This window comes from Paramisgurnus dabryanus, chromosome 7 (assembly GCF_030506205.2).
Source record: "Paramisgurnus dabryanus chromosome 7, PD_genome_1.1, whole genome shotgun sequence".
In the NCBI taxonomy this organism is placed as follows: Eukaryota; Metazoa; Chordata; class Actinopteri; order Cypriniformes; family Cobitidae; genus Paramisgurnus; species Paramisgurnus dabryanus.
In genome coordinates this window covers 34,286,524-34,305,250 of record NC_133343.1, presented here as the reverse complement: position 1 = coordinate 34,305,250, position 18,727 = coordinate 34,286,524, and the positions used below count along the sequence as shown (strand labels likewise).

Sequence of the window (18,727 nt, the reverse complement as noted above, 5' to 3'; positions counted from 1 at the left end):
CGTGACTCGTCAGCCGGAGTTCAAGATGGCGACGGGCGAGCAGCTCGCGTCGCGACTAATCGATCACTAATTTAACATCTAAACCATTTAACTGTCTTAAAAAATAACTCTAGTTGTGTTACTTTATCACACAACCGCGTTATATTGCGCGTTTCGCTAAAGAGCAATTATTTGATACTATTGTGTGGATACACGATCCGTGTTTGTGTTTTTTTAAGCTTACGTCAAATAGAAATTGTTGTCGATCGGGTTTATGAACGTAACTGGAATGTTCGGCAAGTTTTTATTAGTTTGGAGGTGAACATGTCTCTAAGAGAGTTGAAAGTATGCCTGCTTGGGGTAAGATAACCGTTCACTTTTTATTAGTTGACTTGAGGGCGGTGGATTGCATTTTTTGTGCGTGTTGTCTTTTGATCGCTTTTTATACTTGATCATTAATGTGTAATCGCAAGTTATGACTTGCAAAAAAGTGCTCGGTGGTTTTACCTGTTGTGCAAGCTTTGGTCATCACTGAGGTACTATGGTAATATTTAAGAGCTGGTGACGTCATTGACCCAATTCAAGTGGGGATGTGAAATGCCTTGGGTTGTGTTACTCTTTCACGCTAGCATGCATTTCACACCTTGATGTTTTTAGACTCAGCCTGCTTTTAACAGCAATATTTTTAAACCCACCCACATGAAAAAAAATAATGTGATATACTTTAGTATTTCCTTTAGTATGCAGTAGTAAAGTATAGTAATAATTACTACAATTTGTTAAAGTATACTCTGTAACATTCAGCAGTATTATGGTATTAGCTACAGTATATACTGTAATTTTTACTATGTTAAAGGGATAGTTCACCCCGAAATGAAATGTCTGTCATCGTTTTCTCATCCTCGTGTTATTCTAAATCTGTATTAATTTCTTTTTTCTGATGAACACAAAATAAGATATTTTAATAAACAATGGGCACACAGCCGATTGTAACCATTGACTCCCATAGTAGGAAAAACAAATCATTGGAATTTAATGGGTACTAACCATCATTTATCAAAATATTGACATAATCATTTATCACAATACTTCCATAATATTTGTTTTCCTACTATGGAAGTCAATGGTTACAGCAGCTGTATGCTAACCATTATTTATCTAAATATCTTCTTTTGTGTTTATCAAAAAAAAAAAAAAACTCCTACAAGTTTAGGACAACATGAGAGTGAGTAAATGATAGAATTTTCATTTTTGGGTGAACTATCCCTTTAAGGTTAAAAAACACTTGTTTCTAGGAATTTTACTAAGGCTGCTATAGAAATTACTTAAGGATACTAAAATACTTTTTCTTTCGGTTATTGAAAACTTATTTAGATTATCTTCCTCATTTTTCTCAGAGCTGACATGAGCTAATGCAACAGCTAGTATCTAAATTAATGAAAGTTGGTAATCACATGATGTGTACTTGTTAATTAATTTCAATTTGAAAACAGATCAGATTAGGCTTAGTCAATATATACAAAAGATGATATACAAAAACAATTTTCATACATTTAACTAATACTTATCCACAAGATGTGGACAAATATGTATTGTTGCAATATATAAATATGAGTTGATCTAAAATGCTGTGTGTATTGTCTACAAATTTCCATCTTGTTTTATAGGAAACGGGGGTTGGAAAGTCAAGTATCGTGTGGAGGTTTGTGGAGGATAGTTTTGACCCTAACATTAATCCCACGATTGGGTAAGATCATTGCGAAACACGCTTTCAGTGTTTTTTTACTGTAATGTAGGGCTACCTAATGATTAGTCACGACTATTTGTTTGCAGAATAAAAGTTTTTGTTTACATAATTATTATACACAGTACATCAACAGATATTATGTATATATAAATACAAACACATGTATGTATAATTTTAAGGAAAAAATATATTGATATAATAAATAATTATATTTATAAATGATATGTAAATACAAATGTTTATACACATGCAAATATTTCTTAAATATATACATGCATGTGTGTGCATTTATATATACATAATTATTATACTCATTACACACACATTTTTAATATGTAAGCAAAAACTTTTATTCTGCAAACGATTAATCGTGACTAATCGTTAGGCAGCTCTACTGTAATGTCGTTTTTGCCATATTCTAAAGTGTACATTTTGAAAACTGGCACACTGCAAACACCACAAGTCTTGGCTTGGAAGCAGTTTCAAGCAAATAAAATTTGATATTTATTATATTGAAAAGGAGTATGTGTTGGAAGGCGCTGTTTTAAAGAAAACAACCTGCTGGGTTATTTGTTTTAATGATGTAATAATAATATCTTTCTTTATATGTACTTTTAACATCATTCTAGCTAAATCTATAGATCGTTGTGGGCGCAATCCAAACAGCAATATTTAAAAAAATTTCCATTAGAGTTTGATATGTTACTTGGCATATTGTTTAATCGTCTGAGTCTAAATTTGATAGCGTTTTCTTTTCAGTAAGCCTTTAGGTAATTCAATATACCAAGTGGATTGTTAAATGCAGGATACGCTTTACACTTATGTAGTGTGTGACTGATTTTAAGTGTGACCTCATGTAGTTGAATTACACGAATCAAAATTGAATAGGATTGAGTGTTGATATAGGACAGCGCTGGGATACTTTACAGTTTTAAATTACTCCCCAACAGTAAACTAAAGCAATATCACACGAGGAACACACAGACGTACAGTCATAATAACACACTTAGTGGTCGACCGATATGGGGTTTTTATTGGTTGAGGCAGATAATCCATTTGTAATCACACATGTATTTTATTCATTAGATAAAAGATATTAATTGATCAATAAAAATGTATGCTGTTTTTGCTCATCTGTCTCTATGTAAAAAAAAATTGTGAGATACAATGTTCAGTTTTGTTTAGATAGGGTTACTGCTGGGCTGCAAATCTGACACCTCACGATACTGTTTGAATAAGATTGCATGTCGGTGTTGTTATGCGTATTATGCGTAACAGCGTAATATCACAATAATTGGTCGTTTTACCATCTGGCTTTACATATGAGTGGCTTTTCTTCAGGAAAAATTAATTTTAGGAGCAGAAAGATTTACTGGCCGAACGTAAAAGGTTTATCAGACGATACCTCAAATAAAGGCCAATGTATAGGCATCAACATAAGATACTTGCATGTGTTTTAAAATGATTTTGACTTGTCATATGGTTTTGTTTTCAGAGCATCGTTTATGACCAAGACTGTGCAGTACCAAAATGAGCTTCACAAATACCTCATTTGGGACACAGCAGGACAAGAAAGGGTAAATACAACAAAAACTACAAACACATGTGCAAGTACCTTATTTCTAATATGTTTATATTCCAACAGAGGGCAGTATTGCAGTGCTTATTTCACTTGTTGATTTGTGTGTATGAATATATCTTTACACACCAGAAGAGATAAAATGTATATATTTCACATATCAAAAATGCTCATAAGTGGCATTTGAAGTTAAGTCAAATTGTGGCAGATATTTATCGCTACTTACAATTTGACAGCAGTCTTGTGCTTATTTGCAATCTGATCTCCTCTCATGTTTGTCTACGATGTTATGTGATGCTAAATGTTGAATGCCAAGCGGCCCACACAAGCTGCTAGAAAAACAGAATCATTCCAATGTTATTCCAGTGTTAAGGAATTTCTTCTTAAAGACAGATCCAAAAATCTGAGACCACACTGAAATTATGAAACTTTGTTTATTTAAACCTTAAAATAAAAAAATAATATAATACAAAGAACATTTTGGTGATACCGTATTTCATTATTACAGACCACAATCAGGCAATGTTGTGTCTTTGTCCAGCTGCACTACATTTTGCAAAAGGTCAGATTTCACACAGAAAATATTTACAAAGTATGCTGAGATTGTACAAATAATGAGTTTTTGACATCATAAATAATATAAAGAATTCATGTATGCAATTTACACTGCTTTTAGAAAAACCCAAAAATAAAAAGCATATTTTTTAACCATAACAAGCGTATGGGGACCGCGCAATGGTGAAGCCCTTGATTTCTGGCCTGCCTCTCCTCATCTCCTCATCTGGTAGTGTTTAATGCTTTGATATTTTCCCAGTGGTGAGGATGGTGCGAGTTCATCATCATCATCATCGCATTGGTAGAAGGGGTCATGTCTGCTTTGCTTTGCCCCAGAGGCTGATGGGATGAAACGCTAGGCCTTGTCAGAGATAAAAGTTATAGAAGGGAAACTGAAGCCAGAACCTCTTTGTCTCTTTCTCTCTCTCTCTTTCTCTGTCTCTCTTTCTCTCTCTGTCTCCTATTGTTATGTCAGACAGTTTTATTCACAGATTCGTGTACCCTGGCAGAAGCTGTAGCTGGCTTTTCTAATGCTGTCAGACTACTGATTGAATAATTATCTGGCACATTGCTTTTCAGAACAACACTGGAGAGATTGTGAATGGCTTTGCGCCATGTCTTTAGTTTGTGGGTGTTTTTTAATACGAATGGGATGAGATATAAATCAACCGGTTATCTAGATTTTTTCTTTAGCATTTCTTATGTTTATAATAAAAAAACCTATTCAGAAGAGTAGACTTACATTTGTGGTGAAAACTATGATAGTTTGAAATCAAATTATTACGCATTTTTTAAAAGATTGGTTCGTAAACGTGACCCTAAACCTATAAGTAAGGAATAACTGTTGAATTATTAAAAAATAATGCACACCCAAGACGGTAATGCGACACGACGATCATATAATGATTTATACCACATGGTTGTTGAATGCTTTATTCTGATCGGTTAAAAAATGTTAAACGGGTGTTGATTATTTTTCTGTAAAACGCACGCCTAACTTGTTAAATGACTTAAAATAACCATGCACGCAAATAAGAGCAAGTCTGTGGTAACAATGGTATAAGCAGAATAATTGACTCCAGTCCGTTGAATTGTTTAAAAATAATGCACACCTTCGGTGTAAAAGCATTGCCGCCTTGGGGTGTGCATTTTTTCCAAATAATTCAACAGCCTGTCTTAATTTATTCCCCACATATTTGACAGGTTAGGTGTGCATTTTACAGAAATAACATCCATTGATTATGAACCAATCACAGGGTTCCCAGGGGTCCCAGAAATCCTTGAAAGTTTGTGAATCTGGGGAAAAAAATTCAAGGCCCTGGAAGGTTTTGAAAATATATAGATACAGGTCATTGAAAGTGCTTGAATCTAAGTTTTCTGGAAAAAAATCCATATTATTCCCTGTGTAGTGTACTGTAGGATAATATCATAAAAATTCTAGACTTATACTTCATACCAAAATTTGCATAGTTGTGTTTGACAAATGAAAACGTCTCGGGTTACGTAACTGTTGTTCCTTGAGAAGGGAACGAGACGCTGCGTCTCCCTTGCCATACTTCCTGCATCCCTGTAATGCCGTCTTTGGCAATATTTCAGATAGCGATATACTTCCTGGCTCTCGCGTCACCTTGTCTTTGTCGTTCAGCCTCACTATTGGTTGAATTTGATATACACATTCAGACGCACTTACCCCTGGAGGCGTCCCCAAAGTGTCACCGCAGTGACGCAGCGTGAGTTCCCTTGAAAGGGAACTGTAACAATGTATCTTTAAAGGCAACACGATGTAACCTTGCTTTCACTTGATATGTGTCCCCACATTTAGTCCTTGAATTTGAGAGTATTGGACCTGGAAAGTCCTTGAAAGGTCCTTGAATTTTAAGTTAACTAAGGTGTGGGAACTCTGCAATCAGAATTAAGCATTCAACACCTCCACTGTATAAATCATTATATAGGGTTCAATGTACTAGTTATGCAACCCACATACTAGTCAGTTTTAAAAATGTGTGGTCTTGGACATTACCGTATCTGCAACTAAGTCGAAACATTTCCTCTTCCTTTTTGTAATGATTTCAAGGGCCAAAATCAGCTACAAAGTGTGTCCGTCAAGGGGATTTATTTATTTTATTGGCAACAAGGAGATCTTTTCTGGCTCTCTTTTTTGGCTGTAGCCGGTATATAAATTCGAATCCAATTCAAATTCAGATTTTTTTAAAATAAAATAATATACTTTGAATTGTTTAAAGAGATTAATTGTTATTCGTATATGTTATCTTAGCTGAGCCCATGTATTACTGGTGCATTGATCACAGCTAACTTTGGCTTAAATTAAATGAATTTATGTTATTGCAACATTGCTACAAATTCTACATTCTTAAAACACGTTTATAATTGGGTTTTGTGCATTGAACGAAGATTTTTCATTAAATATTCTGTTAATAAGCACAAATAAGCATTAAATTTACTGTGCAAACATTCACAGCTCTTGGCACTCATTTAAAACCGCAGTCATTTGTAAACCTGTAAGATCCCAATCATGTGCCAAAACTTACAAATTAATTTTTTTTAATAGCATCTATTTGAGTTTGAGGGTTATAGTGACGCGCATCGGCTAATTGCAGTATTATTTTTCAGACCTAAACTTCAGAAATTAAGTTCTTCTCGAAAAACAAGGTTTCTTCTCATGTTTTCTTACTTGGTCTCTTTTCTACCATCTCTCTCTAAATCACTCTCTCTCTCTACTGCACTTTTACCCTCTTTTTGCTCCCCCCAGTGTAATGGCATACTCGATCCAGCTTGTTTTTATTAATCTGCGTCTTATTTTTTTATTTCTGATGACCGGCTGTTGAAAAACCCAAATATGCTATTTCATAATGATTAAAACACTAACTCGGTCTGACACATCATGCTCATCTTTCCTCTGATGGGTCCCACATGTGTTGATGTGCCTTTTCTACAGCTCCTAACTCAAGCCCCTTTGGCACGACTTTCCGAAACACAAGTTCTCCTTTAGGCTTTAACGGTGACTCCGAGTTCTGTGTGAAATCTGTAAGGAACACACTGGAATAACACGCGTTTGTTTGTTTTTGGGTTGTCCGTTTAATTGGTGCGAAACTCAAAAGGGGACCTCTGCCAAAATGTACAAATTCTTTCAAAGTTGTGATAATAAGCACATGTAAGTTGAGATCGGTCGCCAGGATGTTATCAGTGATGATGGGGTCTTGCACCTTTTGTAAATACTGGTGTAACTTTTCTTTCCTTTCATGTGCACGCTCCATCCAGTTTCGCGCCCTTGCTCCTATGTACTACAGAGGCTCTGCGGCAGCGATCATAGTGTATGACATCACTAAAGAGGTACTGAAATGTCTCTTCATTTTTACAACACAAATCTTACTACTGTTAAAGTTATTAAGGATAGTTCATCCCACAATGAATTCTGTCATCATCTACTCACTCTCAAGTCACTCGAAACTTTTTTGTGCGTGTGTGTAAGGAACACAAAATGAGTTATGGGCTGAAAGCATGAATTGCAATGAGTCGTCACTTAATTTTCGGTACACACAAAGCCATTAGAAGTAGTTTTCTGGTCTGCGTCTACTGTGCAGTTTTTTTCTGGTTACATTCACTGATCATCAAAAAATATCTATATTACTTGACTTGTATGACTGAAATTTAAGTTCATATAAACTAACTGTGAGCGTACGATACATAATTGACACCAAATGCCACAGGGTTTTGAATCAAAATGTTTAATCATGTGAAACCGTGCAATAAGATTTGAGTCATTCCAAGATGTTCAGTGCGTAATGATGTACATTTTTGTTTGTGCTTGTATGGATAAAAGCCAGGATCACACTACAGGATTTTCGGCCTGATTTTCCCCTCTTGAGAATCCCGAGAGAAAATCGAAAATCTGTTCCAATGTTCGGGTTCAGATTATCATGTAACGTGACGTTTACAAATCAAATTTTACACCTCCTGATCTGCTCACAAGCAAATCGGAGACCACCCCATCATATCAAACATGATTGATATTGTAATTTTAAATCAGTTTTTACGTCAATTCTTTTGCAATAGCCAATGAGCGATAGGGTGAACGACAAATATTTTGAAACAGCAACCAAATAAACAAGCTGCTGTACGCATCTGGTAGTCAGTGGAGAAGGAGAAACAGCTTACAGAAGTGTGGAGGCAAGACAGCTGCACTGTAAAAAGTTTTTTCTCACTTTAAATGAAAATTTTAGGTTGAAAAAACTTAAATGTTTTAGGTGTTTTAAGTTTTTTCCTCATAAAATGTCTAATTAAAGGTGCCAAAGAATGCATTGAAATAATATGTTAAATTGTTCTCTGATATCTACATAGAAGGTATGTGACTTTATTAAGTGCAAAAATGATCCAGAAACGTCCAATATTACCTTATTTGAAAAGGTCATGAATAATAATGTTGAGCTCTGCTCTCATTGGCTGTTGCACAGAACCGTTTAGTTCAGTAGCTCTGTGACTAAATGTTTGAGCCTGTATCGGACCAAAATACAGATTTTGAGGAATAATCAATTATTCGTAGATTGGAGATGAACGTTCCTGTGTGTTTTTTTTTTACATGGACCTGCAAAACGCAACTTTAACGTCAATAGTAGAACTAGGCAGCCTAAACATTAGCATATAGCATTAACTAGCATATAGTGTTAGCTTGGCAGTCATAACTTTGTTTTAGCATTGTAACAACATTGTAATTAATTTAATGTGAAATTTAATATTGGGGCGTACATTACGATTTTAATGTCACAGTCGGTGCACAAGGTTTTCATTAACTCTTTCCCCGCCAGCGTTTTTAAAAAAAAAAGTTGCCAGTCAGCACCAACATTTTTCATGTTTTTCTCAAAAGTTTAATGGCTTTCCGAAAATGTTCTTCTTTAAATATTTAAACATACAATATATCAAATGAAAGAACAGACCCTTTGCTTTCAAACAAAAAAACCTTTCATTTTTATCACCTCTCAAATATGGGTAGGTTCCAGTTCAAAAACACAAAATTTTGAGCAAAAAGCTGAGATAAATTTTTGTGAAGGACTTTTGTTAGAGATCAAATCCAGAGTGATCTTTAAAACACACACAGAGTTCTTTCTCTTTCATGTGAGGCGTTACTTCCGGGGTTGTAAACGTTGCGATAATTGCGGTATTGCAGAAAGCCGGAAATTCTCGTCATTGGCAAGGAAGCGTTTTCTCTTAATTGACGAGATCACTCGTCAATGAGTTAAAAGGAGGAAACATTATGTTTGAAGCTCACAATATGTCATTACCATGTACAGAAATAGTATTACTCATCTATGCCTAGGTAAATACAGTTTTACATTCTAAGGCACCTTTAAAGGATTATTCCATTTTCTTAAAAAAAATCCAGATAATTTACTCACCACCATGTCATCCAAAATGTTGATGTCTGTCTTTGTTCAGTCGAGAAGAAATTATGTTTTTTGAGGAAAACATTCCAGGATTTTTCACATTTAAATGGACTTTAATGGACCCCAACACTTAACAGTTTTAATGCAGTTTAAAATTGCAGTTTCAAAGGACTCTAAACGATCTCAAACGAGCCATAAGGGTCTTATCTAGCGAAACGATTGTCTTTTTTGGCAAGACAAAAAAATGCACTTTTAAACCACAACTTCTCGTCTTCCTCTGGTTGTGTGATGCGCCAGCACGACCTCACATTATACATCAACACGTCAAGAGGTCACGGATGACGTATGCAAAACTACGCCCCAGTGTTTACAAGTGTGTTGAAAGAGGACCGTTCAGACGTTGTTGTATGTGGAATGATACTAATTAATGTCTTTGTGTCAGTTTATTGTTTAAAATGGTCTGCAAAAGTGAGTTTCATATATGTAACACGTGACCTTTCCACTTCATTACGCAATTACGTGAGGTCGCGCTAACGCGTCACATGACCGGAGGAAGACGAGAAGTTGTGGTTTAAAAGTGCTTATTTTTTATTTTTCTTGCCAAAAATATTTCGCTAGATAAAACCCTTATGCCTCGTTTGGGATCATTTAGAGTCCTTTGAAACTGCCATTTTTAAACTGCATTAAAACTGTTAAGTGTTGGGGTCCATTAAAATTAGAAAAATTCTGGAATGTTTTCCTCAAAAAACATAATTTCTTCTAGACTGAAGAAAGAAAGACATCAACATTTTGGATGACATGGTGGTGAGTAAATTATCTAGATTTTTTTTTTTTTAAAGAAAATTGACTAATCCTTTAAATTAAAATTTTAAGTTGAAAAAGCTTAAATGTTTTTGGTGTTACTGGAACGATAATCTTAATAATATCCTGTAGTGTGTGATGCACCATGCTACTCAAATCTTGTAGTGTGAGCATGTTAAAGATTTAAGAGATGTCTAGATTCTCTTAATGTGTGCATGCTGCAACCAGATTTCATAATAATTAATAAAAAATCTGCAGTGTCAGCCTGGCCTTAGAAGGTATAAAATATAATTTTTAAGCACGTTTTGTAGCCACTGATCACCATTCACTTTCAGTGTTTAAAAATAATATAAGTTGGAGATTGCATGTATTAAAATACCTAATCTCAATACATATATATTTAATGTATGTAACATGAGGGTGAATAGATTATGACAGTTTTTTAATTTTTCAACTATAAAGTCTCATCATATTCCCAAGCAGTTGATGCACCAACCTTTGACATTTTAAGCTTGAATATCTCTTTCTCTCACACACAGGAATCATTTCAGACTTTAAAGAACTGGGTGAAGGAACTTCGCCAGCACGGACCACCCAACATAGTGGTTGCCATTGCTGGCAACAAATGCGATCTCTCAGATGCCAGGTGAATTTCATCGTCTACCCCACAAAAGACACCACATCCCGTCATATCCATTCAGATTGAAGGGATGCGCCCACAGTGGCTGTCAACTCAATTTGACGACGGCAAAAGAAGCACACGCACACCGTGTTACCATTTGCACGACTTGTGTGAAAAATCCACCCTGTCTGCAATTTATCTTTCCAGTTGAAATTGCTTCATTCTTCCCACAGGTCCAATGATACGTCTTGGTTCACCATTGCTTTTTTTGGCAGCACAAGTCGGCTGTCAATGCGGTGGTAATTTACATCTCAAGACTGTAAAGACCAAGACGTTGAATCTGAGGAATAGCGATTGTGCCGCAAGCATTCGGGCAATAAATATCTGGGAAAATTCTTTCGATTGTTCAGTCGGGCACAGGAGGCTTAAAAACTGATGCCAATCTCGGTGTTTCACCGCCATCATTTATAAGTTGATGTTCCCTAGATACTGCTTGAGATTCCAATTGTCAAAATAACTGTGATGTTTTGTCCCTTTATTCGTCCACGAGGAAGAATTGTATGTCAAACAGGGCTGTGCTTGAAAGTGTATTAGCAGCTGGGTGTCCTGTTATATAAAAATCCCAACAACCACCCAGAAAACCACATAAGGATTCACTAAAATCTACTCGGCGTACTGTATAGCAATACTCTTAAAGCCACTCAAAACATCTTTGCGTCATAGCAATGCAGCCAAACACTATTTGTATTTTCTTTAAAAAGCATGAAATCTAGTTTTCAAAATGAAGAAAAGCTTACAGGCTAGGTGGTTCATCCAAATGAAAACTGATATGTTGTCAATGTGACCGGGCCGATAGGTGTAGCACAGGTGCAATCCGATCATCACCTGTGATCAGGTGACAGGTGCAACAGCTTGCACACAATAGTTTACCGTTTGTGTGGCATACACCGCCATCACAAAAAGATAGACGAGTTTAAAAATGCTCATGTAGTCTCACACATTAAAATCAAAATATAATGCAAACATGCCAGAATGGTTTTAAATGCTTCATGTTTATTCATTTTGCACTGCTTTATTTCATGTTTCCAGAGAGGTGACAGAGAAAGACGCCAAGGACTACGCTGACTCTATTCATGCCATATTTGTTGAAACCAGTGCCAAAAATTCCATTAACATCAATGAGATCTTTATTCAGATAAGTGAGTCAATTCTTCACTAGTAGTTATTGTTCATTTCGAGACTTGAAAAATCTAGCCTTGCCGATAACTCAACACAGAAGTTTTATTTGACCTGACTGTGCTTGATTTTATTTTGTCTGTCCTTGATTGAGCTTTTAAAAAGCATAGTTGTAATAAATGCTGTACGTTGCATTATTAAAGTCCTAATGAAATGCATGATCTATAATTGATTCTGACGGTGGTGAGAATGGTGCTTAGGTGGATATTTGTTCCCACCACTTGGACCCAAGACACTGGATGGGTTTCACGATGTGTATCTTTTACTATGGGCTTTGGCTCTTACCCCTTTCAGACACGGGCATTCCTGCGGGAGCCTGAAACCATGCTTATGACTTTTGTACAAGCTGCAATCAGGCTTTACATTTTACAGACATGTTTCTAATTGCCGCCACATGTTTAAAGCGTGGATGTAAAAAATGATACGCTGACTGATCAAATAAATGTGTAATTATTCCCTGTGCACCTTATAGAAAATGTGTAATTCAATTAAAATAATTACAATAATTGGTGCATTTATTTTATTTTTTCATTCCAGGTCAAAGGATCCCGGTTATAGAAGGCGAAGGTCCTTCTGCGGTCAAGGGCTTCAAACTAAGACGCCAACCAGCAGAGTCGACCAGAGAGCGCTTTTGTTGCTGACGTGGTCGTAAACGATCCGGCCAAACCTTCATCGACCCCTCATTTTCCATTATTAACAAAGAAAGTAGCAAAGGATGAATGTGATGTCATGGAGGAAGTTACGTAATGTCCCTTTGAAGCCAACAAAAGAAGTTTGGTTAGGATATGCAGTTAGATTTATTCTCCCAGATGCAGAGAAGGAAAAGGCCTTCCTACACTTGTTGAACCTTATCTTATTCCTCTGCCCTGTTCAGATGTCCCAAGGGACCAATTTCGGTTGTAGATCGCTGCCCAGAATGAGATGGCAACAAAAACACCTGCTGAACGGATCAGATACTGTGCTGTCTTGCTTTCGCGCTCTCTCTATCTCTTGTTCTTGTGCAAATATTCTGAAATGTGTGTCCTGCAAAGCCACTGTCTGCCGATCTGCATATTTACATTTTTAGCATTTTGTCCAAATGTAAGCATTCTTGTCTTCATATTTTTGCACTTCATCAGTAATATATTGTATTTTTATACATATATAAAATTGGTGACTCTCACAAAACCTGGTCACTTTCAAATACCCCAAAATCAAAGAAAAAGTGTTCTTTAGTTACAATATTACTATAATTTACCTTCATTTGGTGTCCTCTTTAAAAGTGGAAAAAATGAAGATTAGTGTTAATACTCAAATACATATGATAAATATGCATTAGCAGGAAAGCCTAAAATGACTAATCATAAATGAAATGTGTAAATATTAGGCATATTTAAAGTTAAACATAACAGTTTAACCTCAAGCCCTATTTCTTAGTAAAGGATTGGTGGGACAGGTGTGAAGTCACTTAACATTTATATTTATATACTAACTTGTTTCCACGTCATTATAACAAAAGTGACAATTTTACTTCAGTTTTAGATGCCATATTACAGCCTGTTACTGGACTATGTAGTTGGAAAAGACTTTTATGTTTGCACTTAAATGCATTACATTGGCTCACCATTGTTACTGTTTGAATTGCATATATTAAGGTCATTAAAGGGACATTCCATTTTTTTTTAAAGTTTGCTCATTTTCCAGCTCCCCTAGAGTTATACATTTGATTCTTACCTTTTTGATATTATGCACTGCCCGAAAATAGTCCCCTGCTATTGAAAGTAACCAAGGGCACTATTTTTTAGGGCAATGCGTAATATCACCACAATTCATTTCAGATTCAATGAATTGTGCTAAGCTATGCTAAAAGTGCTAGCGCCAGACCCGGAGATCAACTAAATGGATTCCAAAATGGTAAAAACCAAATGCTTAACTCTAGGGGAGCTGGAAAATTAGCATATTTTCAAAAAAAGGTGGAATGTCCCTTTAACCTCCCCAGACCTGGATGTCCACAAATGTGGACATTAAATTTTTTTGATGTTTGCACCATAATACTTAATTCTGTGTAGCTGGACCAAAAACCAAAACCAGAGTCTTAGGAGGTTAAGTTCAACACTAGCACTTCGTGAAAGTTGCCCAAACTTCATGAACGTTGAAACGTAGAGGTTTCAAAGTGTTAGATATGATAACTTTTCCAACTGCTTGCATGTTTTCTGCTTCAGTAGTTTAAGGGAGTTGAATGCCAGACATTTGGTAACACATTTTCTACGTCTGAATGTTTCTGAGATTACCGTTTAACCATTTGTGGTAGTTGGCAACAGGTCCGTTCAGATCCCTTGCCATTCCAATATATGACATTTTTACTGGATCATGTGATTTTGCAATGTCTTGCCAAATGGCCTAATGATCTCATAAACTTTTTACGCCAAATAAGTTTTGGCCATCACATCCACCACGATTTAATATCTGATCAAGGGAAACTGGAAACTAGGAAAACAAGACTCTGAACCTCCATATTTTCCCTTTAAACTTAGAGTAGTTATGCTATTCCAAATATTCTGCTTTTTACTGACCCCAAAATGACTCTTTACTGGCTAAACTAAAGTACACTAACCTCAAGTTTTTAACCTGAATGTTTATTTTAGTCCTCTAATTTTGTTGAAGGGGGGGGGCTTATTTGAATTGCTCATTTATAAAGCATTATTCACAAATGTTAACTTATGTTGGTAGAAATGTTAATTGAAAACATTTACGAAGTTTGTTGCAATTTGTCTGCTGCATAACCACAATGATGAAGTTTAAAATGTGCAATGTACAGTACTCAATGTAAAATGTACTACATAACACGTCAAACCACCTCTTTATTGTGTGGATTCTTACGTTTATTGCATTACATGACATGTTGTTTTGGCATAAAGAAGTGGGAGCGTGTGGTTCGCAAGCATGTCAAAATAGAGTTTCATTTATCCTATAAAACTATATGCAGTGTTGCCAATGATTTTTAGGATTCACAAGTGCAATAACAATAGAAATTTTCCCTGAAAAATGTTCCCCCCGCATTTTTTTAAATGAATTTTTATCTTTTCAATATTTTCATTTGGTTCTTGTTAAATAAAAAGAATGAAACTTGCAGTACTTGGCGGGGGGAGTGCACTTTTAAACATTGCTTTGTAGTTTTGATCTTTTTGAAATAGCTTGCTTTGCAACTTTATATTCCAAAGCAGTCTTTATTAATGTTTATACAGAAAACCGCATAATTGCCAATGGATTGTCCACTTACTCATACCTGTGCTTAGTTTTTCACTCCTAAACGTCACCTTTTAATGTGCTTTATGTTGTGTAAAACTATCTTGAGAAGGAAAACAGTCCAACTAATGTCACGTTTTTATTATACTTATTAAAGGACCTTTACAACACATGGAAATGCATTAGACTAGATGTCTAATTCAGTGTATGTCTCGTACAAAGCCTGTGATCCACACTAATGCCACATGGCCAGGTTCTCGAATTGTTGGCCAGCTGAAAAGCACTTGCAGAGTTTTTCTGTCCTCTTGCGTGGGAGCACAGGTTTTGCTTTTGAGCGAAACTACATGCTACACTTAAGCTGGACAGTATGCTGTCTGGTTTTGGTTTATGTGGTCTTTAGATTGAAGAACAATGCCAACAGTCTTGGGCTGGCCCTAAGGAAGTTGTGAAATGTACTTGTAGATACCACACATTGTGTAAATTAAATAATATGTAGTCTTTCAGACCTTTCTGACAAACAATATACACAAAAGTAGTATATTACTTTTATAAGTATAATTTAACCTGATCATTTAATTTTTTGTTGTTTACCATTTAGCTTTTCTCTTTCGTTATTTTGTCATGCAATGAAGGCTTGAAAGTAGCCATTTGTGAATGTGCAAAATGGAAATGTCTTTATTAATAATAAAATTATGCAAAATCCATTTTTATTTGTCATTAATGAAATTGAATGGATACATTGAGCGGCTTCAATCATTCTTATTTGAAACAAGAAGCTGCGGATAATTACAATCAAAGGGTGTAAGTGCTTCGAGTGAAGAGGGTCTGAGAGTCTATTAACAGCAGGAGTCGTTCCTGCTGTACTGGCCAGTGGGCTATATATATAAATATGACACTTGTGGTATGTGAGTATCTTTGGCAGGAGTCAAGTAAAACCGTCACCCATGAGCTTGTGTTCAACTGTAAAATAACCCATCTAAACAAAACTGCTGGTAGTGTGATAATGCAGTTCATGTTTGTTGCTCAATTAATTAATGGTGAGCAATCAATCTTAATACATATTAGATCAGTTTATTTGATTAGTGCATTCTAGAAAACAGGTACCAAAGAGTCTATATGTGTACCATTGGTAGCAAATGTATACATCTGTAACGGTTACATATTAGGACCTTTTCAAAGGGTACTGCTCCAGTGACAGCATTGAAAAAAGTAAAAAGTTAAATAAACTTCAGTTTTAGCATTTTTTATATCATAAATCCTTTCGACACGTGTGCAGCAGGCACCTATTTTGACATGACGCATGATGCACATGGGTTCACATGACGCACTGGACATACATTTTGGCATATGACAATCCAAACACATATTTTGTATTCCCACCTTTTGGAAGAGAAGTTGCCACCCGCCACTGCGGAAAGTAAAGGCTTTGCCATTGATTATTGAGAAAGAGAATAAATAATTTTGTGACATTTTGTCAAAAAGTAAATAAAAGAAAAAATTGCTTATATGTTTCATTAAAATCTCTATCACAATGTATTACAGTCTTTGCCCACTTTCTTGTGCCATTTCTGCAGAAGATGCCGTTTATTTGTAAAAAAAATTATATATAATATATGTACCCTTTCCTAAAGGATTATTAGGAACACCTGTTCAATTTCTCATTAATGCAATTATTTAATCAACCAATCACATGGCAGTTGCTTCAATGCATTTAGGGGTTTGGTCCTGGTCAAGACAATCTCCTGAACTCCAAACTGAATGTCAGAATGGGAAAGAAACGTGATTTAAGCAATTTTGAGCATGGCATGGTTGTTGGTGCCAGACAGGCCGGTCTGAGTATTTCACAATCTGCTCATTTTCACGCACAACCATTTCTAAGCTACAACAGCAGAAGACCCCACCAGGTACCACTCATCTCCACTACAAATAGGAAAAAGATTGTGCAGGCTGCTGCTGGTGGTGTAATAGTGTGGGGGATGTTTTCTTGGCACACTTTAGGCCCCTTAGTGCCAATTGGGCATTGCTTAAATGCCACGGCCTACCTGAGCATTGTTTCTGACCATGTCCATCCCTTTATGAGCACCATGTACCCATCCTCTGATGGCTACTTCCAGCAGGATAGTGCACCATGTCACAAAGCTCGAATCATTTAAAATTGGTTTCTTGAACATGACAATGAAATCACTTTACTAAAATGGCCCCCACAGTCACCAGATCTCAACCCAATGGAGCATCTTTGGGATGTACTGGAACGGGAGCTTCGTGCCCTGGATGTGCATCCCACAAATCTCCATTAATGGCAAGATGCTATCCTATCAATATAGGCCAATGTTTCTAAAGAATGCTTTCAGCACCTTGTTGAATCAATGCCACATAGAATTAAGGCAGTTCTGAAGGCGAAAGGGGGTCAAACACAAAATTAGTAATTTTCAGTAGTTCCTAATAATCCTTTAGGTGAGTGTATAATCGTAATGGTCTGAAAAATAGGCTTTATTTTTCTTAGTCAAAATATTATTAATATTATAATTAGATTTTTGGGGTGAAACACACACTATCAGACAAATTATCAGAAAAAATGGTCCAGAAATGGTTCCAAGTTGTCGGCAGTACCCTTTTTAAAAAGGTCCACCCATTTATGTATAGATTTATGTATACATTATGTTATAATATGTAGTGCATTTGAGGTATTAATATATGGTCTTTATGGGCAAAGGTGTACGTTTTGAAAGGGTACCACCCCACTAACTCTGTTAGTTATAAAGATGGTCTCTAAGGGGTGGTTTCCCGAACAGGGATTAGCTTAAGCCAGAACTAGGCCTGAACTGAACATGCCTTAACCCATTTGCGCCTGATGCATGCGCGAAAACATTACATCTACCACCCGTGCGTGCAGCATCAGGCGCAAAAAACATTACTTGTGTGCATTTTGAGGCAAAACAAAGGGCACTGCTGTATTTAAGATATGTCAGTGCAAGTTGTTTTCAGTTTGGACAGCTCTTACATTTATTTTAGTCTTGGACTATTCTAATCCCTGCCCAGGGGCTCAGCTATAATAAACATTATTCTATATTTATATTTTGTTGTAATAGCTGTTGCAATAGCAAATGTTTGTGGTGTATTACCTTTCATTAGCTGCTAATTAATACAATACAAAGCAGAGAATCATGCCAGCACCTGTCAGGTCACATGCCTAGGTTGCATATTACTGTAGCTTACACTCTTAAAAAATACGGTGCTTCAGAAGAACCTTGCATTTCTTTCATCCAGAAATAACCTAAAAGCTTCACAGAGAGGTATTTTGCTTTGCTATTTTTAAACCAATATTAGCATTATTATGACAATATAAATTTCTACTTTAAAATTACCCAATTTTACTTTGGTCCTCACTACAGAATGCATGGTCTACTGCAGGGGCAGTGACGTCACGGATCTCTCTTTTCTCTCTCTCGCTAGGTGTGTTCGACTTCGTGCAACGCTGCGAAGACTAATGCCCGTATGATATCAGAGTATCGCGAGAGCGACTCTAGAGTAGAGCTTTAAAATAGCTCTCGCGGTACCTGACGTCATTGTCAGGTAGATGTGCG

The 18,727-nt window shown here is 36.1% G+C and overlaps 1 protein-coding gene across 1 annotated transcript; it reads left to right on the top strand.

The window, feature by feature from the left end:
* The first annotated feature begins 5 nt into the window (after positions 1–5).
* rab22a (RAB22A, member RAS oncogene family) lies at positions 6–15,315 on the top strand. Its single transcript, XM_065279660.2, has 7 exons — positions 6–339; positions 1,647–1,726; positions 3,222–3,303; positions 7,140–7,211; positions 10,600–10,706; positions 11,772–11,881; positions 12,456–15,315. The coding sequence occupies exons 1-7, from the start codon at positions 304–306 to the stop codon at positions 12,557–12,559; spliced, it is 591 nt and encodes a 196-aa protein (XP_065135732.1). The 5' UTR covers positions 6–303; the 3' UTR covers positions 12,560–15,315.
* Positions 15,316–18,727: the final 3,412 nt, after the last annotated feature.